This window comes from Onychostruthus taczanowskii, unplaced genomic scaffold, assembly GCF_017590055.1.
Source record: "Onychostruthus taczanowskii isolate IOZ18803 unplaced genomic scaffold, ASM1759005v1 scaffold71, whole genome shotgun sequence".
Taxonomy (NCBI): Eukaryota; Metazoa; Chordata; class Aves; order Passeriformes; family Passeridae; genus Onychostruthus; species Onychostruthus taczanowskii.
Genome location: NW_024504898.1, coordinates 1,668,944 through 1,692,171, shown reverse-complemented (window position 1 = coordinate 1,692,171; position 23,228 = coordinate 1,668,944). Strand labels below are relative to the sequence as shown.

The following is a 23,228-nucleotide window of genomic DNA, read 5'->3' as shown; positions in this document are numbered from 1 at the left end:
TTTCTCAAAGTAAATTCATTTCCAGTCACTTCACTTTAACTCATTATTGTCTTGAGTAAATTGTTTCCCTAAAAGCATTCTTACTCCTGTTTGATTAGAGACTATTACTAGATATCATGATATAAACTGACAATAAAAAGAAGGGGAAAAAAATTCCAAGAGCTTCTACAGAGTCAAACTGAAACCAGCTCACAAAAGGTGTGCTATCCTTATGGTAAGAGTGACAGCCCTGGTGCCAACCTTGAGCAGGATGGTACCTGCTCACATCTATAAAGCCTAATAACTGCAAATTCTTTCTTTCCAACCAGGAGAGCATGTGACAGATTGTACATCAAGCGTACAAGAGCTGCTTCTGAGCACTGGAGGTACTTTATAATTCCCTTGTCTCTTCTGTATAAACCACTGTGTAGTGACCTGGAGATGACAAATCCAGGTAACTGAGTACAAACACATTTCATATTTTATCACTTTTTCAAAAAGCTGGAGATAATGACACCAGCAATCTTCCTTTAACCTAGAACTATAACAAATGTGTCAAAGCTCTCATGGGAGAAGTTATACAGCCAAGATTTTGGGCAGTGAAAATAGTGTTTGAGGCTTTCCTTACAATAAGGAGAAAAAAACCCCACCAAAATGAAAAGTAAGCATTAAGTGTATATAAAATAATATTAAGGAGTAATTAAAAAATAAATAAATAAATAAATAAAAAGAAACCCATTGCAAAATGCCCTGCTTCTTTTCTTCCAGATCTTCTTGAATGGATTTCAAGCAACATCAGCTGAACATAGTAATATAAACATTTGAAGTACTTACTACCTCTGGAGATTTGCAGGCTCTCTAAAGAGATTAGGGTTCAGTGTATCTGTGCCAGCCTTAATCCACTTCCTGAGATAACAGGCATATAAAATAGGACACATGTGCCACAAACCTAAACCAGGCAAGAAAAATAAAAGGCCAGCCCCAGATCAAGGAGAACCTCTAAGGAGCAGGATCAGACATGTCTTACATGCTTTACAAAAGAACAGTACTGCACACAGAGGATATGAAATCAAATCAGATAATCCTTGGTAGAAGAATATGCAGTAAGATTCAGACTTGGATGCTTTTGTGTTCAGATCTTATTTACTTCTTTAGCAAGTTCTGATCAGCTATACTTGTATAAAGCCACTGATGATGTCCCACAAACTTCATGATGATGGAAATCATCATTTCATGTGCAAAGGAAAATGGGGACCTAAGCTCTTGTTACTGGTTGTGATGCACGAGAGTTGTGATAACTGAACTCCTCTCTGAAAAATTACCAGGCTACATTCACAGCTTGGGCAGTCATAAAAATAGCCTTTGTAACTGGACAACGTACAGCCCTGACAGAAAAAAACAAGTATACTGCCCCATAGTGTCCTTCCTACATAATTTTTAGAATCAAAATATAGTTTGGGTTGAAGGGATCTTAAAGATCACCTAGTTCCAACACAGCTTCCATGGGCCAGGACACCTTCCACTATCCCAGGTTGCTCAGAGCGCCATTCAGCCTGGCCTTGAACGCTTCCAGGAATGAGGCGTCCACAGCATCTCTGGGCAACCTGTTCCAGCACATCAACACCTTCACAGCAAAGAATTTTTTCCAAATATCTGACCTAAATGTACTCTTTCAGTTGGAAGCCATTTCCCCTTGTCCTGTCACTACATGTCCTTGTGAAATAAAAGTCTGTCTTTCTTGTAAGTTCGCTTCTGGTACTGGAACACCACAGTTAGGTCATCACAAAGTTTTCTCTTTTCCAGGCTGAACTATCCTAATTTTCTTTGTCTCTCCTTGTAGGAGACATGCTCCATCCATTTAATCTTCCTGGTGTCCCTCCTCTGAACTCGCTCCTGCAGCTCAATGCACTTCCCGTGCTGGGGACCCCAGAGCTGGATGCAGCACTCCAGGTGGGAGGAACCCAAATATACTCACAGTTTGTGTAAGCTTATTTTCAACACTCTGCACTCCAAAACAACAAGACAGCTTTTCTCTTTCTACATTTTTAATCATCTTAGGATAGTATATGACAAGTGACAGACTGTAGAAGACTGAATTTTGCATCTTAAGCTTGGCAGGCAACAATACTGAGTAAGTCTCTTCCTAAGATACACCCAGCCTCAGCATACTGCTGCTGGCTGCCGGGATGTGACACGGCTGGGCTGGGGCTCACAGTGCCTCTCACAGCAAAGAAAACAGGCCTGCCAGGCACACAGCAGCAACTCTGGCCCCTGCTATTCATTCAAAAGGTAACAGATATAATAAATTGAGTAAAATATTGTAAATAAGTTAAGTTTGTAAATTGGTGGTGGCTAGCTCCAAGACTTTGATGAGCAATTAGGAGACATGGGGAGCAACTCAGTTTTTCAGACTGTGCCTGAGTCTAGGACCAGCAGCAGCAGCACCTCCTTCCTATTCCAGTGAGAGAAAAGTAGGTCAGCACGATGGGCCAAATAAATACCACTATAAATCCCATCTCTGATAAGCTGTCCAAGTTCGTTCTTGTTTTATTGCACATTGCTCTGGTTTCATCCAAATCCTCTTCTGCATATGTTCTGTATTTCCTGCAGAGTGCCTGGTCTGTGGTAACGTAACCCCTGTGGTTACTTCCCCTTTCCTCAGCACTGAGATGGCACCACACAGATGTAGTCATTTGCCCTCAAAAGACTCACAGACACAATTTAAACAGAATGTTTAAATATGTAGTAATGTACACAAACCACTAGCTCTTGAGAGATTGTATTAATGATGTGTTTGTGCCACATCTAGAATCAGGTTCCTTCTAGAAAAAATGGGGACAGGAGGCACTAAACCAAAGCTCCTTCATGTGTTTACCTATTAAAATCCACCAAATCCCAAGTATTTAGCTTGGAACATGATGAGAACAAAAAGAACCACTACATCATGCAGTATCTCAGTAGTCATTCTAAAATGCAACACAGAAATTTGTGGCTTGCTATCATAATCATTACCCAAGCCAGAGCTACTCGTGACTTCTGAACTAAAAGTTTTCATAGCTCACAAATTGAGTGGGAGATGATCCTGTTATATTAAAAAAGTGTGTTTACTGTTTGCAGTTCATCCTCAAAGAGGAGATGGTGCTTGCTTCCCATGGTTCTCCCTTGTTGCAAACATTAGGCTATTATAAATACACACAGGGAGTACACATAACTACCCATGTAAATGCATGGCGATATCTGCGTGATAAACTGTGGAGGCACACCATTGTAAACACTTATGAGAAATGCATTTCATAAGTAACTGGGATTTCCTCACCCAGGGCTGCTGTAGTGAAGGCACACAATAGATTATAAACATATATGAGAAATACATTTCATAAGTAACTGGGATTTCCTCATCTCTAGCTGCCCACGAGCACAATTCCCACTTATATGGGAAATGGTCTAACACCTGAGAGCTGCCATTTGCAAAACCAGATTGATAGCAGATTACCCGTGCCTCAGATCTAAGAACAAACCTTTACAGTTCCTATTCTCTTCTGTGCACATCCAAAATCCTACCACCTTCAGTTCATTTATAAAAAACCTAGAAAATTAACATCGTGCACCTTTGGAAAGGATTAATCTTAACCAGCTTTATACAGCACAAACATCTACAGCTGAAGTAGTCACCAAAGGACCCCTTTGTCATTCACAGGGATAAACTGCCACTTGAAGGACTTAATTCAGTGGTCCAGCTGTATATATTTATCTTAGCATAAGACAGGTGCTGTAGCAGCAGTGACCATGAGGAAACCACACCTCCAATGCTGGCATCCATTTTGCAGAGAGATTTATGAAACAGGAGACCTGTCAGAGGTGACTTCCAGGCATAAATGCCACAGACCTCTAGAAAAGGGGATGTTTTCTGCTTCTTGGTAGAACCTGACATTTTATGTCAACCTTTGAAAACTCAGGAAAACCACCAAAAATTGTGTTTGTGTTGTTCATTGAAGAATTTCCTTACTTCACATTGAAAGGTTTTTCAGTCTCCTTCAACGACTGGTAAGTTACAGACTGTCATATACAGAGCGGGGGAAAGGAGGGCTTGTATATATAAAATATACCTGAATGTGCACATGTGCACTCCCCACAACTTACTCTTCTGCATCTTTTTATTTTCATTCCAAATTGCTGCTCACTCACAAGCTAATTTGGAGGATTTTCTAAGGGAAGCCAGTGCTCTTCCTCCTTAACTCTGTTTTCCAACTCATTCACATGGAAGACAGAAACAGCCTGCAAGTCCTGTTCCTATCCTTGCCGAATGGGTCATTTCATTGGGGCTGGGGCTGTTTCCTCTCTCTTTTGTTCTTTCTCTGAGAGAAAGATGAGAAAGATTGTGGCTGCTCTGTATCCTGGGTTCAAGTTTCCAAGCAGTGTTATACTCCATGACCAAAAGAAAACAGAATTTTATGCACATAGTGATTGATTTAGTACCTCTCTGATGCATGAGGAGGAATTACAGTAATGTGATGCTATAACCCGCAATTGAAAAGATTGTGCGAATGGTCCACTGGAAATTTCAAGATTCTCTAATTTCCCAATCTTTCAGCCTCTTTTTTGAGACCTTTACTTTAGAGACATTGAGGAGATTTTTTTTTTAACTGAGAAGAATCGTTCCAGTGTCCCTGATATGTGTTTGATCCACAGCAAAATTATGCTCCTTTTTTGTGTTTTCTCCATTTTCAACAAGTCTGACTGGAATAGATTACTACACAAAGGTATTAATCAAATACTTAGGAAAGTACTGCAAGGAATAGATTGATGGGTGGAAAATGTCTTTCCTAACTAACTCTGTGGTTTCTGAATATGAAACCAGTTACAGATTACAGGACGATAGGTGCTGATGTGCTAACAGTGCTTAGGCTCATATATTTTCACAATTTCTTAACTGTTTACTTACTCTCACCGCAGTAAAGCAATGGAGGGACTATTTTTCCCACTCTTTTGGATACAAATTTAAATGCTTTCACATAAATAATCTTCCTGGGCTGTCAAGTTAAATCAGCAATCCTCTAACACACCAGAGTTAAGGATAAACCCTCTCTTGCACAGTAAGATGCAGAGCTTGTGACATTTCAGTTGCTTACTGAAATGTCCAAAACAATTTCACACAGCGCAAGCATGGGTTTTCACATGGTGCACAGTGTAATTTTAACCTGTTTTCCTTTAGACCATTTCCTGGGCTAAAAAGGGTGAATCCTGTAGGCAATATTAGACATAGAGACAGTTTTCCTGTCCTGTGAACAATTTTGAAAGAGGGAAGACAAACTTCCCACTTCACACTGTGAGAAGGGGAGAAAAAAAAATAAAGTATGCTTATTTTAATTAAACAACTAAAATTGCAGGACAGGATGTGAAATGTATCTCTGTGCACACTACTTCATTTTTTGCTTGCTCCATTCCTGTGTTTCAGCCTGTTCCAACTGGCACCCTTCAAGAGGAAGCTTGGGTGTGGTATGGGGATAAATTACATCAGCAGCTGCTCCAAATAAGTTATAAACAAGAACTTCAACATCTTTGACTCCCTGTGATGCACTGTGACATAATCCCACCCATTTTGTTCTGTCTTCTACAGCAACTATACACTCCTTTGTGTGCCATACACTGAGGCAAGCAACACAAATCCTTCATTTTCCTGCCATCAAAACAACCTGTCACAACTCTCAACGTGTCCCTTCAAATAAATATTTTAACCACTTAGAGCTTAGAAAACATGCAGAAAAATAGTAATATCTTGGGATGCAGGGGGTCACAGGTTCAGTGGAGAAAAGGGTCCAATGCTATTTATGTGTGCAGTGGGGTCCAGCCTACCTCAGAGGGGTCTGATCTGACTGGGAACAGACACACAGGGCCCTGTGTTCAGAAGGCTCTGTGCTCAGCAGTTACAATAAATAAAGCAGCCAAGCTCCATCCACACACCCCATAACAGGCAGGACCTGGATACTTAACCAAGTCCAGGAGTTCACATGGGAAGAAAACCCAGATCATCAGGATTTAGGAATTAAACAGGTGATTATTCATTCGCCTTCTCAGGCTGGTTCCCTCATCTTTCCCTCTAGAATCATTCTATGGCTGTAAAATAATAAAATACTTAACAGATGGAAAAAGGCACCTATGGCTCTGAAAGCTTAAATCCCTGTACCAATGTATCCAAAATTATATCTGCTGAAAGACCAGTGTTACTGGATTCAAGCAGACTGTTTTCTTCTCAATGTTTTTGACCAGAAAAACCTTTTGTAAAAATTAACTGCAAATTATACGTTTCTGCAAGTTTTCATTTTTGTGAGAAAGGCCCAGATTAGCTTTATGTGAGAACCACACACTCTCATGCACAGAAAATGTTGATGCTGATGAATTGCTGCTTTCAGCTGTGGGATTTAATTACTCTCATTCTCTTACAGCTGGTGTTATTGTGTGGTGATGTGTTTGTCTTCTGACACCTGGGGGGTAGGATGAAATGAATTTACTATATTCACAGTGCCAAAGGGACAGTTTGAATAAGAAATGCTGCAGTAAGACCTGCATGACTATGTCCTCTGGCATGAATGATGAGTCCAGGTCCTTTAGATCTTGTTTTCTAGATGTGCTTACTGACTGGAAGCATTTTTTAAAAAATGTTATAGGAAAATTACACTAATGTTGAGCTTATTTTGACAAGGTGAAGGAAATTAATTAGTTTATATTGACTGATATCTACCTAGCCCGTGTTCCTGAAGCCTTTCCCTCCATTTTTACAGGCTGGCAGGGTCACTAATCCTACTCATTTTCAGTTTGTCAGTCAATAATCACTTATCTGGCACTATGTCTTTGGAAATGACAGCTGAGACAGGATCTGATGCAAAGCCTTCCTTCCACAATGCCTTCCTAAATACCAATCTGAGCTGGCTGAAAGGACCAAATACTCTATATCTGGTAATGACATGTTCACCAAGCTTGTCATAAACAAGGTTTTGGGGAACTTTACAACACTGCTGTCTGTCAAATGTCTCTACTTTGATGCCATAATGAAGTCATACGAAGCAGAACAGTTCCTGTTATCGGACATTAATGAGAGTCAACTTTTTTGTTTTGCTCTAAGGCATTTTAATTGTATCACAAGCAGAGACCATCTGGTTTAAGAATGAATATTCAATATCTGCTGGAGATGCAGAAATACTTGGGAGGGAAATGGTACTTCCTGGTTTCCAGCCTGCACAGTACCCAATGCTAAAGCTGGTGTGTTGTACACTGAGCTAAATTGCAGTTTGACGCTCAATGAATGACTTTTCAAGTTATTACTATCGCATTAATTAGTTACTGTTTACTAGTTTGGACTTTATCTCTTCAAAAAGAAGATGAATTTATGTTAAAAATTATGAAAGGATAACATACTTCATTGCATTCTGCAGAGGACTGTGTCAGCTCATCAGGCTTTATTTACCAAAAAATCATAGGGATAGAAATATATTTTTTTGAGTAATAATTTGTCTCTTGTGTGACAGGTGCAGTCCATGTTTATGAAAAATACAGATAAAACATTTGCAAAGTGCAAATTTAGAGTACCACAGCAGACAATAAATTTTCTGAGAAAGAATTGAGCTGAGAAAGAATGAAAACGTCACTTCTAAAGGGCAGGCACCAACGTCACAAATTTTATGACTGTCACCAGAACCTTTCGTTTGGCCTATCTTATTTCTACAGAAATGCCTTTCACTGCAACTTGTGGGGGGAAAAACACCAAACTGATTTGGCCAAGACTTTTCTGAGCCATATATATAAGTTTAGAAGATAATGCTTTGCAATTTAAAGAAAATAAAGCTGTTAATACTTTGAGTTAATTATGCATACGTATCATGGCCCATTTACAAGATTGTAGGTTTATTCATTTAAGTACCTAAATATCTTGAGGCAGCTCCGAGGCAGATGTTGAGCTAACAGCCTTGTCTGCCACACTGAGCTGCCTCAAACATGAGCAGCCCAGCGAAGGTGGGGGCCAGGCTGCAGTCCCAAAGAGGTATTTAATTTGAATATGACTGGCACCAGTGCTGGCAGAAATGCATTGAAAAGTAGTGGGGGCTCTGCCACTTTATTTTGAAATTAAATCAAACAAGATGTTGACTCTCTCCTGAGGGAATGCAATGTGATGCATTTCCTCACTGAAGCTCTCTGGGCTGTGCTGGCTCTCAAGAGTGCCATGTTGCAGTGAGTGAAGCAATTTCCAGCACACATTTAGAACCCACTCTGGAATACTTCAGGGTGACAATAGTTAGTTAAGTCAATATGATTAGAGAGCTATCACCTCATTTTCACTGCATTACTGCCATAATCCTAGAAGGAAGACTCATATAAGTGCTCAGGAACAAAATTCCAGGGGAGAAAAAAAATCCATACTACCAACTATCAGCTAATATTACCAGACAACTGAATTTTCTTGTATTTGCTTTCTTACTTTTCTCAGGGGAAATTTGCCCTAATGCACGAGACCAACACAAGACTCACATAGGCTTGAATGTTGAATACTACAGCCCTTAGCAGAGCACTATTAAAATTGCCAGGCAGGCTTTCAATGTGAGCTTGCTGTGGAGCTAAACGTCTCCTTGTGATGCCAGTCAGGGTGCTCCTCTGGGATGAAGCACTCCTGAACACCCAGATATATCCTAACCAATAAGCAAAGAGTAGAAGTTGGAGTAGTCAGAGGTCTAAGAGAGGATGGGAAGGGAGAAAGTAAGAATTTCCCTCTCCTCTGGCTTTTGGGAAAAACACATTGAGTGTTAGACAAAAATGTGAAAATCTCAACCTCGATAGCTGAAGCATTCAGATACGGAAAGCTGAGGTTATTCTGACTCAGAAAGCAATTGATGCATTTGCTTTTCAGACAGTACAGGCATGGCTCTTCCATACAGATCAGTATGTCTGTCTGTCACCTATTTCAAGGCAGAATTTCTTTTGAGCAGTATCACATCCAAAGAAGAAAGAAATTATCAGGAACTATCAGTGGCAGGACTGTTAGAGTTGTAAGAATGGGATTTCCTCTTGCGATAAATCATTCTAAATGTTCAATAACATCCAATTCAGTGTCTAAACAACACCAGTATAATACAAAAATGTCTCCTGGGCACATCAATAAAACTGGGAGTGACTGAGTGCTGCAAACAACAAGAGACTTGAAACTCACTCTCAGATGCAAGAATTTAGTCAGAATTTTGTTTCTCTAGAAGAAATTCTAAGCACAACTTAAAATTTACATTAAACTTTTATATTAGGAAGGTGAAGCAAGATCAACGAAAAAACACTGCCACCCAAGACTGGTATTTAAAATGGCAATCACAAGAGGGAAAACAGGTTTCATGTACATGGTTTGGCAAAGCTGCAGTCTGCTTCTTTAAGAATGCATTACAGATTATGAGCATTCTTATTACAAATCTATTGCAATATTCAAGATGCACTCAGAAGAATCTATTTTTTTTTTAAATATGGGTTTATTTGTTTGCATCTTATTTTGCAGTCATTCTTCCAGCCTCCAGTTCATTTCTAAAATGAAAGCAACTGATATTTCCATATCAAAGTTTAAAATTAATTTGCTTTGTGGGACATGCTCCTTGATGTAAAATACTTCATTTTAATTAGGATATTTAATTTTCTCTAATGGAATCAGGTTCCATTTACTTAATCCAAAACTACTTTCTGAACGAGCTATAAGCAGTACATTTTCTCAGCACAAGCCCTTCAAAGGCCTGTGTGCATGAGGAGATTTCACCTACACAGCTAAACTGATTTCAGTTTAATCTATTTACACCCCTACAAAACATTACCTATAACTGAGTCTACCCCACTTCTGGATGAGTTTTATTAAACAACTTTTTGTTTCCTAGTGCAGACCAAGATTGGATAATAAAAAATCAAGTACCATTACAAGTAGGTTTTAGAATGAAAAACCTAATTAAAAATTGTCCCGCCTCCCTGAGCACAAGTGTCTGGAGCTCACATCCTGGAGCACAGCCACCTCCCACTGCCACTTTTGTACAGCTTTCTTCCTCCCTTTGCCCTCCTCTCTGTAACATGTTGTGTACATGTAGACCATGCCAGATCATGTCTGCTTCTCTTTAAGAGAATGAACAAGTCATTTCTGAGGAACACTTTGCATATTCTGGCTCCACGTCAGGGTGATGTCCTGCCCCCGTGCACGCACAGAAGCACGTGGATAGATCAGGGCAGAGATTACCAGTGCATAGGCAAAGACTGTGAAAGGCATTCCCTTTCCCTACTGTGACAGCTCGCTCCCTCCATTTAAAATAAATGTTTGTTTGCTGGAAAGCCTGTCTTTATTGATTTTGTACATCTCATCAGCACAGAGAAATGCAATAAATACCATACACTATTATCAACTCTGAAACACCTTCAGCTCCAGGCCAACTGCAGCTTTCACAATGCAGGGGCACAGCAACAAAATTATTTTAAAAACAGAATACCTTGAAAAATAGCCAGGCTGTCATCCATTTGACCACTTTCACAACCCAAAAGACATGCTTGTAGAGCTCAGTATTCACTACTCCAGGGTCTACTACATTAGCAGTCACATGGCTTCCATTTGCAGTCAGAAGATGCTGTAGTCGATAGGTAAATAACACAAGGGCAAGTTTGCTTTGGGCATAGGCTCCATGGGGTGAATACGAACATCTGTACACAGGAGAGAAAAAGAGAGGGAGATGCATGTAAAAATAACCAGAAGGAGAACAGAATTGCACAGACATCAAACGTACCACATTTTGCAATATCCAGATATACACTGAGTCGTCACAAGAAACAGCTTATCACTGGCAGGCGTGTTGTTTACTCCAGTTCTGGTGATTACTTCATCAGACACCAAGTCTTATTTATAGCAATAAAAATATTAAAATAAAATTACACAATACCTGCCGGAATCTCTCTGTCAAATTCTTTAAACTAGAAATGTTGAGGCATCAATCTCTAGGCTATCATCACCTGGAGGCCCTTAAACTTCTCTCCCTTCTTTCACTCTGCTCTTTCCAAACATACGCATCCCATTCCCTGTTAAACCTATGACTGATCATACTACTTCTTGTTGCTATTATTATTTTTACTGCATCAGAAACTACTAGTTGAAGGCTCCTGTGTTGGGAACAGTATAGATGTGTAAGGTACTCATTGCAGCTGCCCTGGTCACACATCAGATTGTGCACAGCTAAGAGATGGATAAAAAGATAGGGCAAGGAGAGCAGCTGCAAGTGCAACCACACTTTACAGGCCCTATACAGCCTTTAAAGCACAGATGGCTGGCAGAGTCTGTGCCAAAGAGGTATGAAAAAGGCACAAAAATTCCAGGAGTTACAGCAAAACATTACCTGTTGAGACTCCTGTGCACCTCTCTCATCTGGATGCCAAATGTGCCTTTCTTTCAAGTTAAGCTTTCTAGGAACCGCTGAGTTGAGTTTCATTGCATGCAGACAGCAGTACTTTTTTTTTTTTTTTTTTTTTATTAGCAGGCTATTTTCAGGCAAATTAGCAGGTATGTCACTTAAAATGCTCTTCCTGACTGAGGCCTCAGCATCACTTCCACAAATTCCTGTGCCATAACAATTTACTCCTGTAATTACCACAGCCTCTCATCTAACCTTTTTTGTGCTAAGCAGAACCAAAGGTAAATGGTGGCATTACAGACAGCTCTTAGGCAAAGCAAGCAGGAGCCTAAAGCAGCAGGCTCCTGGGAGCAGTGGAACTGCTCCAGCCCCCATCTGCTCTGCCTCTGCTAAAGCCTGGGGAAGTGATGCTGCATGCTGCAGCTGCTCTCCGTGTGGAAACAGGGGTTAGGGTCCATGCAGCAGCAGAACCTTAACCTGTTGGTGAAAGGTGATAGAGGGGCGCCCACCCAGGAACAGAACTCTCTTTCCTCGTTCCTTCCTTTTCCCTAGATGTTGTCCTATCCCTGTGGTGGCTGCAGCTACAGCTGCATCCTCTACACCTTCACTCTAAGTGCAAGAAATGTCCAGACTAGGGATGCTCTTACTCTGCAGGAAAGCCTGCCTGTGATTTCTGTGGATTACTGTGTGCAAGTTTTTATTTTGAATGAATAGTAAACATATGAATTCATTTTATCTCATTCTTGTTGAATATCTTATTTATAATATCCTGTGCACTTCATCACAGAAAGCCCTTGATGTAAAGAATCAGGCTGACCCTTTACAGAGGTATAAGGCTACTGTAGCAATTAACTGCCTGTGTTATCTGGAAGGACTCAGAAACTTGGAGACGCCACAGTAAATACAGCTTAGCTACAGGAAGTAAAAGACAACAACAGAAAACAACACTGAACCTCCAGTGCATCTCTTTACTTTTTTTTTTCCTGTCTCTTTTTTTTTTGGACAAACAAATCACAAGCAGTCTACAAAACCATTATATGAATTGAGAATCAATTCATATCTGATTACAGGTGGCCCTTGCACCAACCAACAGCCTCAGCTGTACCGTGCTGGATAACATATCTTCATTATCATAAGGATATCACCTGCACCTCTGGGCAAATTGGGCTATTTAAAGAGTAAAGAACAATCACTGCATGAATATAAAAGTGACTTGGTATTAGTCAGGAAATTGCAGTTACATTTTAAATTCAGTAACATCCATGCTCTGATCTGAGACGCTCAAAATGTCACCTTATGCTTCATGCATATTCCAACCCCTTTAACTTGAAGGACCAGATCCTCAGCTGCTACAGGCTTCTCCTGTGCACAGCCGTGCGGGGCAGAGCTCACACTACCCATGGGAAGCAGCATTCATCCCAAGCCGCCTCCGGCAGCCAGCTGGCAGCTCCCCCTGGCACTCCTCCACCGGTGCCACCATTCCCCCACTGGATGCGAGCTGGGGCACGGGACAAGGCTCCGAGTTGAACCAGAGTGGTCTTGTCTGGCAAGTGGCTCACAGGGAAGTAGAGCTGGGGACTACTCTGACTTGTTCTGCCTGGGTCTAGTCAGGCTTTCAGTAATCTTCAGATGCCAGGAGGAGGATGCTGAATGCTCCCCATGACTCCCCATTCCCACATTTTGTGCGAGTGCTGTTTTGACTTACCTTGTGGCAATGAAGCATGAACTACAAGGGCTGGATCCTCCAAAGCCTTGTATTTTGCATAGGTATGTATGTCAGAGAAACATGAGTGCTGAGAAGATATAAAAGCTACCCAATTAATGAGGAAGCCTTTTATATCACTGTGCAGAGATGCAAATGATCTGCAAGGCAGCCAGGAATCAGACTTGAATAAAATAATATAGATATGAAGAATATAAAATTGGATACACAGAGCAAAAACTTTTGGCAGAGGCCCTGCAATGATTAGCTTCTCTCTTCCCAATTTCTGTGTGTGTGTTTTTTACTTTCCAGGAATCTGACATCAATGGACTACATAAGACAGAGGAATGACATGACACAGAACTGATGAGGAATTTTGTTGAACTGTTTTTTGTCAGACCCCATTTTATTAGAATCATGTTGTTTAAATGCTACATTGAAAAAATAAAACAACACTAGTTGTTTGACTTCATTAGATCCAGTGTTGATTTTATGTATCAGAAAAATAGGCACCTGAACTTACACCACGATTCTGTCTCCTAAGAACACACATGTAGAATCACAGAAGGGTTTGGGTTGGAAGCTTAAAGATCACCTAATTCCTCTAACCTACCATAAGAAGAGACATATTTCCACTTGACAAGATTTCTCAAAGTCTCATCCAACCTGGCTTTGAATGGATGGGGCATCCACACTGTCTCTGGACAACGCATTTCTCTGCCTCACTACCCCTACCATAAAAATTTCTTTCTTTTGTTCAATGTAAATCTACCCTCTTTTAGTTTAAAACCATAAAATGTATTCCTCTTACACATGGAATTATCTGGCTTTAAAGCTTATGCATCTAAATCTATCCTCTCTTGGCACTTTATGCTCTGTATGCACATTTTTTATAATGAATAAAAGTATAATTGCATAGTAAGTAAAATAATATTGACATTATTTATTGGCATTTCCACGTTTTCTGAAAGTTCTAAAATCTTTCAGAAATCAAAGTGCATACAAGAGGAAAACCATCCAAGCAGAACACAGCTCACCAGCAAACTGTGCTAGCAGAGCAGAGCACACGCAGTGCCTGTGGCAGTTGGACTTTTGCTGCTTTGAGGACCCAGGGCATTGATGCTTTACAGCCAGGCAGGCACTCTTAAGCAGAGAAACTCTGCCTCCTAACTAGGCAACCAGCCAGCTCCCAGCTCCCAGTGGGTGCTGCTCAATCAGCTAGAGAGATAAGGAAGCACTGGTGTTCAATGCCCAGGGATACATCCTAATAAATACTGCCCACCCAGCTTGGGCGATGCCAGGCAGCATGTGCCGAGGTATGGCAAGCCTGTACACAGTCAGCAGCTAGGGAAAGTGGAGCAAGGACATAGGGGGAAGAGGTTCAGTGAGAAAACACAGCATGCCTGGCATCAGTAGCTTGGAGAAGGTCATGCTCTCTCCCTTGTTTAAGTGGGGCTTGCTGTGGACCATCTTCTTACCACAGAAAACAGTGGGATGCCTCAGAGGATGCCCCTCCATAGCATTTTGCTGAGTCAATGCTGATAAAACAGGGCAATGCACAACTCACTAAATGAAAAGTACAGGAGGAGTTAAGGCAGGTAGAGTTTAATTCGCTGCTTTGAAATCTCTCCAAGAGAACACCAATACACAAAACCTTCTTCTTCCTTTAAAAATAATGTTTTATGGATTCTATACTGATGAATAAAGGGTCAGGATAAAGCAGGTTCTGCATTTCGTGTCCAAATATTTTTTAGCAGAAGTTCTTACTTCTGGCTTAAGATTTTTTTTGCAATATGAGCTACAGGTTTGACTTACTACTGCAAAAATTCAGGAGGAGAAAAGAAAGGCATTGTTTTGAATTTTTGCACGAAGAAAATATGTAGGTATTCCATTCTGGAGTGAGTGCCTTGAGGTTTGCTGATTTTATTCTTTTTCTTCATCTTTTTTTTCTTTTTTTCTTTTATTCCACCAGAAGCTGATTAGCTGATTTTTCCACTTATCTCCATGGTGCTGTCTCCAGCAGCAGTTTCCCTATGGAATGCATTTTCAAAAAGTAATGAGAAGCCAAATTTCAAACTGAAGCCTGCAGTGGCTAATTAGGTGTTTAAATATGGACTCAGCCGCTATCCCAGTTTGAAAACTGAAATAATGTTTAGCACATCTCCTGGCAGTCTTACTTGTTTCTGCTCAGGTGTCTTTAGTTGGTTTGTTTTCTACAATGGTCTCCCACTTAGGTCAAATGATCCCATGTTTAGTAAAGAGCATTGAGTGAGGTCAGGGTATGTACTGAGCACCAGGGGAAGCTGTGCTGCCCAGCACAATCACTTCCTTCACCCTCCTGTGCACAGGGCTCTCTTGCTGCTCTCAGCTTTGCCACCCTCATTGGGGGCTCCTTTCATGCTGTGCACACACCTAACAGACATCATGGACTCATGGACAGCACCCTGTACCCCACCACAGCTTGCTTCAGCAAAGGGCTCAGGGACCTGTGACCATCCTGACTGGCACACAGATCAGTTTAACCCAGCCAGTGTTAGCACTGAATCTTTCCTGACCTGAACCTTTCACAATTGTCTTGCACGTCATCCTCCTTTCACCCATCACCGCTCCCCAATTCCCAGGGTGTTAATTTACCTGGAGGGCAGAGTGCACCGAGATCAAACTGCAGAGAACCCAGCTGCTATGTGCTCCATTAAAAGACAAGTGATGCAAAACGTGGCTGACATGCTGGGCTTTTTAATGAAAGGCCACACAAAATTTCAATGTATGCCTTAGGATGAATCAGGGAATTAAGCAAAACACAGGCTTGCTGTATTAAAATGACTAAAGCTTCCTAATGACTTATGTATTAATCTTGCAATACATCATCACCATTGCTTAGTCAAGACTATAAAAGTCTATTATTAAACACTCATGAAGCTTTCACAGTCTTAAATTTTCTTTCTTCAGGGAATGCAGCACAAGATTTTTCAAGTTTTGGTAGATTTTGCAGCTTATTTTGAAGCAGCTAGAGAAATATATTGGAAAATAAACATGTCTTTACTGGTTATCATAAAAAGTTTCTTCCTCTTATGAAAAAGCTTGAGTCCTAAATATTGTTTTTTAGATGAAAGCAGGCTTCCTGGCAGTATTACATATATTTATCCTGTGAACATGTTTTCTGAGTCTCATTAATTGTGATTTTCTCTCAATAAAAACCAACCAACTGAACAAAGAAACAAAAAAACCCCACATAATAAAACAAACAAACAAAAACAAAACCAAGAAAAAAACCCCAAAAAAACATTCCCCCCCCCCCCAGAAATACAGACAAGGAGAAAAGACCAAGCTCGAGAAAGAAGAAAAAATATATTACCACTGACAACCAGCATTTTACCAATTGAAAGAAAGAAGCATGTACTTTAGTAAAACAAAGCTTAAATCTAAGGTATTAACTTATCTACTTTTGAGATGTTGCTGCAGTTATGTTTTGTACAGCAGCTGTCCTGTTACCAACTGCTACTAAAGGCTATTGCACAGTCAGTCATCTCATGCACGACTGGGCATTTTGTGTGCTCCTGAGCAACTTCTCATGTACTTCTTCATGTACATTTCTTCAATATATGTCATGTATAACCTTAAAAATAAACTGTGAGAGTATACATATAGCAGTTAAGGTGGCCTAAGCATAAACCTTGAGTGAATAAGGAATGCAGCATCAGGGACTCCTGAAGAGCCCTCATGACCCTGTGATGAACTTGTTCAAAAGGAAGGCCACTAGAACAATACATTAAATTAGTGGTTCTACACGAGGTAAAAAGGAGATCCTTCATGTCCTAATTTGTGGCATGGGGGTTACTTAAGCAGTCATAGGCCAGTGGCAGAGCAATCCATCTTGCCTTTCATTCCTCTTCCTGCAGCGAGCTCTTCAGTTCCACATGTTGCTCACACACAGCTCTGGACAAATCCTGGCTTTGGCTGAAAGAACTGCAGGAAAATAACACTTTTCTTCCTAAAATTAGAGTATAAGGGTAAAAGCCCAGATCTGGGAAATGCTCTCTCTCTCTAACAGGTAAAATGTTGGTAATGGTCTCAGTAACTGGTATCTCAGCAGATCAGTGACTCCTGCCTTGTGCTTAACCCTCAGTGCAGTAGAAGCCACAAGCTGGAAGCTGGGTGGTGTTTTGTTTTTTGTTTTTTTAAAGCCGTGCTTCCCACCTTTCAGCACTTCACTGTATAAATACATAGCATTCAGCGACTAGCCCCTTCTATTAGCCTTTAGGAAATGCAAAGGGAACAAAAATTAACTTATTGTCTCTTGAGGACTACATTTAGTAAAGAAACATAGAATGTCTATTTTAAAATCTTTTATGAAAGGCAAAATAAGCCAGGGCTTGTCATCCAGGGTGTTACTGTCATCCACATGGAATCAGAGCATCATTTTTCATTTGGCTGATCCCTGCTCCTAATGGCAGGAGGTGAGATGCTGAGAGCTATTCTGATCTACTGAGAGTGGCTGTGTGCAGCTCAGTTGCTGTGTGCTCAGCATAGCTCTCAAATGCATATAACATGAACTCAAAGGCTGGTCTTCTCAAAGTCTCACCAGAATCAGTACCTTTAAAGACCTTAGGTAACTGTAGTAACCTTACAGTTACCTAAACTGTACCTGTTTGTGTACAGTTGGTGTTAATTTCAAATGTTTTGGTTTATTTTAAATATCAATGTCAAATTCAAGTTATAATTACTGTACCTCCATTCTTCCAGGAAATATATGTCTTTATTTAAAATGATATAAATTGCCACTTTTCTGCAGTCAGGGCATTTGATGCAGTGTAAAGTACGTGCTAATAGTTGAACCAGTGTTTGACCATAATAGTATCCCTTCATTGAATTAAAAATCTCCATTAAACAAATGAATGCATAAATATATAAAAGGAAGCAATGGTTTGCATTGCTTTACCCAAGAAAAAGATCACAGCTTCAAGACCTACGTTCTGTGTCTTCATGACCCTTTTGAGGGATGGGGAAACAACAAGGACACATATCTTTTCATATTATCTCTTGGGTAATCTGGATCTCAAGTTATTGAAGATTGTCACACATCTTGTAAGATTATCTATAGGATTATAAATGGGGGGAGGTCCTCTCCACCCACTTGTGAAGAGCTCCCTACCTCTCCTGCAATAGAGCTTTTAAGTTAAAGGAAGTAATGGGCAGTTTATGGTTTCTTTGCTTCCACCAGAAATGCACATAGGACCACAAAATCCCCAGCAATAACTTGAACAATCCAAGATATTCTTAAAAAGCATCTCGAAACTGGTGTAGACTTTTGCAGATGAGCTGCAGTCCTGAGCTTTTCATTCTGGGCCTCAAAAGGAACTGTAGGGTCTGCATAAGCATAATGAGGTGCTGCCATTTCAGATCCAGCACAGTGCACCTACTGTGTTGGCAGACTTACAGTAGATTATGTTGGTGTATATGCAAAGATAATTTAAGGTTTAATTATGGTGGGCTCAACACACTGCACAGCCTTGGATTTGAGGAGGGGCTGAATGTGTTCTGCAAGAGCAAATATTACCCACACTGAAGGACTGGTCTGTCTTACCAGAGGAAATGTGCCTGCAAAATAATTTTTCCTTTGAGATATCTATAACTGCTGTGCAGAAAGTGCTATGTCATCAATCTTTGTTTAAAGAAATAACAAAAAAATTAGCAAGTCTGGCACAACATACTTTTGAAAATCAGTTTCTGCTAGTTGAAACATTTAACAACTTCTGTTTTTTAGAAGTTTTCTTGTGGAGTGAGAATAAGAAAATCACAGCTTCAATCTGAGTGATAAAAGTAACTAACTCCTAGTATATGAGTAAAGACAAGGAACACACTCATTAAAAAGACAGCTATTTGTTAAAAGCCATCACAAGAAGCCTTGTCCACAGTTGGAAGACCTTCCTAGATTAAAGAAGAAATACAGCTGAATGCCAGCAGGTACCAGAGGAATTAAAATGTGGAAGCATTCTGCATCCATGAAATGACTCACAGTCCAGAAACAGCATGAAAGGCTTCTATTCTTGTGAGACTGTACATCAACAGCATCACTCATCCACTGTCAGAAATCAGGTGAGATTTAAATAAGATTTATATATGAAAGGGGCCTGTGAAGAGAGAGGGTCTTATCTGAGGAACATAAAAATACCAACTTGAGCAAAACACAAAAACCTACCAGAAAGGAGTAAGATAAAAAGCAGTCCACAGCCAGCATTGCAAATGGTTATTTTTAAGCACTATAAAGAACAATGTCAGCAATCACTTTCTGCACCATTTGGCCTTAGAACTGAGTCTTGGGGTTCGCTTTACAAATTTCCCAACACTGTATCACCCTGGAGTACTGTAAACAGGGATCTGTAATAGAAAACCAAGCATTTCATAATAAGAGGCATGGCATGGCCTGGGACCAGAATGCTTAAGACCTCTTACACCTGCAGACATGCCAGAACCTAGTGAAATCTGGCAGGTTTGGCTTTCCAGGAAATGACAAGAAGTTTCATGTCTTGAAAAACCAGCACAGTCACAGAGCTCCCCTGCCCCAGCCCTCACTAAAAAAAAAGAATGTAAAGAAACTGCTGCTTTGACAGATTGATTGATTGATTGGTTGATTGATTTTGTGGTGGCAATGCAGGCACTGAACATGCCCACCACTTACTGTTAAAAACTCCTGAGCTTCCCCTAAAGCTACTGTGAGCCACAGTGCTCCTCAGTCTCTGTCCTTCTTGGGAAGCTGGGATTTTGGTGTGTACAGCCCCTCTCCACCTCCCATGGCAAGAAAGGCTGGGCTACCATAGCACCCAACACATAATGGGAACAGAAGAAACAGAACAACAAAGCTACAACTGTATCAGACATTCTGGCAGTATTAAAACTCCTGGGGGCTAAAATATTTTATGTTTACAGAGATTAATTTTACTTAGAAAGCATAGTTTTCACAACATATTTTTATCAAGAGCTTGATTTAATCAAAAGACCAATTTTTCTTCACAGCTGTGGGTTTCAACTGCTTGGTCTGCTTTTGAACAGATCAAGTTCTCCTTCGCTGAACTAAGAAGTTTAGGATGAGGACTGGAGAAAAGGTTGAGAGTTAACAAATCACAGAGGCAGAAATCTGCCTTCAGCATCCTGCACAATACCTCATAATCCTTAATCCTTGCTTGCGGCAAGACATGGAATGTATGGCTATGAAGAACCAGGAACAACAGCAGGGCTGAACCTGGAGGGGGTTTCTGGAAGGTGAGCTGATAATTTTGACCATTTCTCTGAACACATTATTCCAGGGATTTACAGGCATGTGCGCCAGCCTGCCCCAGCTATGCTGGGCAGCCCAAAGGGCAACTCCACTGACAAGATACAGGGAGGATGGTGGTAGTTAAGGTAACTGAGAAAAATGCTCAAAACATTGGAATAATCACCCAGGACCAGAACTCCAAAATTTTAAGGTTCATTCAGCCTTAATGAGTCTTTTTGCTGACAGAAAGATGTTAAACTAACCTTCCCTTCTCAAGGACAACAAGCTCTCTCTCTGCTCCCAGTTCTCCAAGTCCCTTTTGGCCTCTCCATCACATGAATGCAATACATTAACTTACAAATTACCACAGAGACATCCAGCCTCTCTGGAAAAAGCACATCTGTGAGTGCCACTGTCCTGAATGCCACGCAGAGCTGGCTTCTCCCACCCAGCCCATGGTGCAGGGAGAGGCTGGGCAGCAGGAGCACCCGTATCTCACATACTTCCCAGTATGCTGCAATTTTGAACTAGTAAAACACCATGTCCTACTAAACCAATAACCATTATTAACAATCCTTTGTGAAGAACATAAATTCTTTTAGATACAGAGGAATTTAACATTGTGACAACAAAGTAGGTACACTTAATATCCCCAAATACATGTAAGTCTGACATTTACCTTTGTGGTACCAGTGTTACAGACTGTTATTGTTCTCCAGAAGTCAATCAACCTTAAAAGCATTTTGATTAGGCAGAATGAAAATGCATTGATGAATGTAAAATGAAAGCTTTCTGAAGTTGGCATCCTGACTTAAATATTTCTTTGTCATTGGTTGCAGGAACAGACAAGAATGGATAAAACACTTGATGCATTTGAGCTAGAACTCTGTCTTTTGAATTGATGAATTGGTCTGCTGATACAGTAGCCCATTTATTTTTTAAATTAACTTACAGAATTTGAGATCTGTGCCTTCCTCAGTACACTCATTTTCCAGGCCAGTCAATTTTTGCAATTAATGCTAATCGCTGCAAACACAAGGGATCATTTTGCAAAGCAGCAAATCCTTTTGCATTTTTACAGAAAGCATTTGGCAAAGAAGAACTTTTGTGTGTGGAGTAAACATTTAAATAGTTATCATCTAACTCTATACAGGAAAACTTGATAACCTGCTGCAAGAAGGACAGGTCTAAATGAATAAAGCCCTGTACTGCAGTTGGCATTTGGTCTTGTAAATGCAACATGATTTATATTGCAAATAGAACCAGAATATGCAACAGAAAACATCATGCAGAAGCTGCTTAAGTGGCAGAACTAAAAGAGAACCATACATTCCATGAATTAAATAAGACCTATGATAATATGTATCTATCTAATGATCTAGAACAATCTTTTAAGATTACTATTTCTGTATTTTCCCCAGCATTTTATTGAACAACAGTTCAGTGACACAGCTCTTTATATGTTATTATGAAAGACTTCTGTACTGGCTAAATTGGATTTACAAAAATGGGGTAATCATGAAAATCTCTCTGACTTCCTTTTAAAAATTTTCCTTTATTATATAAAAAAATAGAAATATAACCAACAGCACTATGCTACTACTATGCTACACCAGCTACATGTTTGCTTTTGCTTGAATTTAACATCTTATAATTCCAGTTCTTCCAATCAGAGAGAATTAAGAAACTTTAAGTGACAAATCAATAATGAAAAGGCACTGAAAAAACTGGTTGGGTGTTTAAAAAATAGAAGCCTTTCATTGGAAAAAAATGTTGACTCATCAAACCATTCTTAGTAAAAAACCAATCCATTTTACTCAAATGTCCACCTTAAAAAAAAACACCCAACAACAACAACAAAAAACAACAACAAAAACGAATAAGTAATTTGAAACTGACAGAAATACTTCAGAAGGATGGTTTAGAAATTAAAGGTTGGGAGTTTCAGTTTTATTGTCATACTTCAAAATCTGAATACCAATGTACTCATAGGAATAATTACAAATAAATTTTTAAAATTATTTTAGAATACTGAAATCAAATGTTTTGGTTTCAAAAACGGATGTTTTCCAAAAGTAATTCAACATCCTAACTATTAGTTGCTATTCATAGAAAATATTTTCCAAAATTTCAGTAATGTTGATGGAAAAAAATCCTCAACTTTCTGCCCAAACTTAATACAAAATGTTTAACCAACAAACTTTACATACATGGCAGAAGATAAGATGAAGGACACCCCTCATCCAAGAACTGGAGATCTCCAGACAGTTTGCTAGACAGATTTTCCCATCAGTACCTAACACTTCCTGTTACAGTTCTTTGTGAACTGCCTACCAGAGGAGATGAACTGGAGCTGCCTGGTCTCTCCCGAATCTTCCTAGGTCTAGGGCAGAGTTGTTTATCCTATTTTACACCAGCTAGGACACACATGTGGCAGCTGGGAATTTTGTAATTCTTTTCATATAACTTCTATTGTCTCTGACATGATTCATACACTCGGGCTACAGGGAAAATACAGAAATTATGTCTAATATATTATATTCAGCTACGAGAGTTTCAAAAAAATCAGCTCCTTCTGCAGTTGGAGAGCAGAGGAAAGGGAGCAGAAAAGTGTGACTAACTGTTCTTGAATATACAAGAGATGTGAACCAGAAAAGGAGCTGTGTTACTGTGGCTGGGGAGTTCATAGATCTGTGATTCACAGCATTACAGTGCCCATTTGGTATGCAAAAAGAGAGGATGATGAAAGGAATAGCTAGTCATGGAGAAAAAGCTAGACAGAACATACAAAGATGCTAACCCCTGGGAAAGGAGCACATTCAAGTGTGATCCACAGCCTGGGAAAGAGAATATGGTCGTTTTTTTCTTTATTTTCCTAAAAATACCTTCTTAC

At 40.0% G+C, this 23,228-nt stretch overlaps 1 protein-coding gene across 1 annotated transcript in view; it reads right to left on the bottom strand.

Annotated features, from left to right (window-relative positions):
• Positions 1-23,228, bottom strand: part of DHRSX (dehydrogenase/reductase X-linked) — a 162,783-nt gene that overhangs the window by 19,236 nt on the left and 120,319 nt on the right. Inside the window, exon 6 of the mRNA XM_041422120.1 lies at positions 10,470-10,677. Coding sequence (XP_041278054.1) covers positions 10,470-10,677 — 208 coding nt within the window. The remainder of the gene's footprint in view (positions 1-10,469; positions 10,678-23,228) is intronic.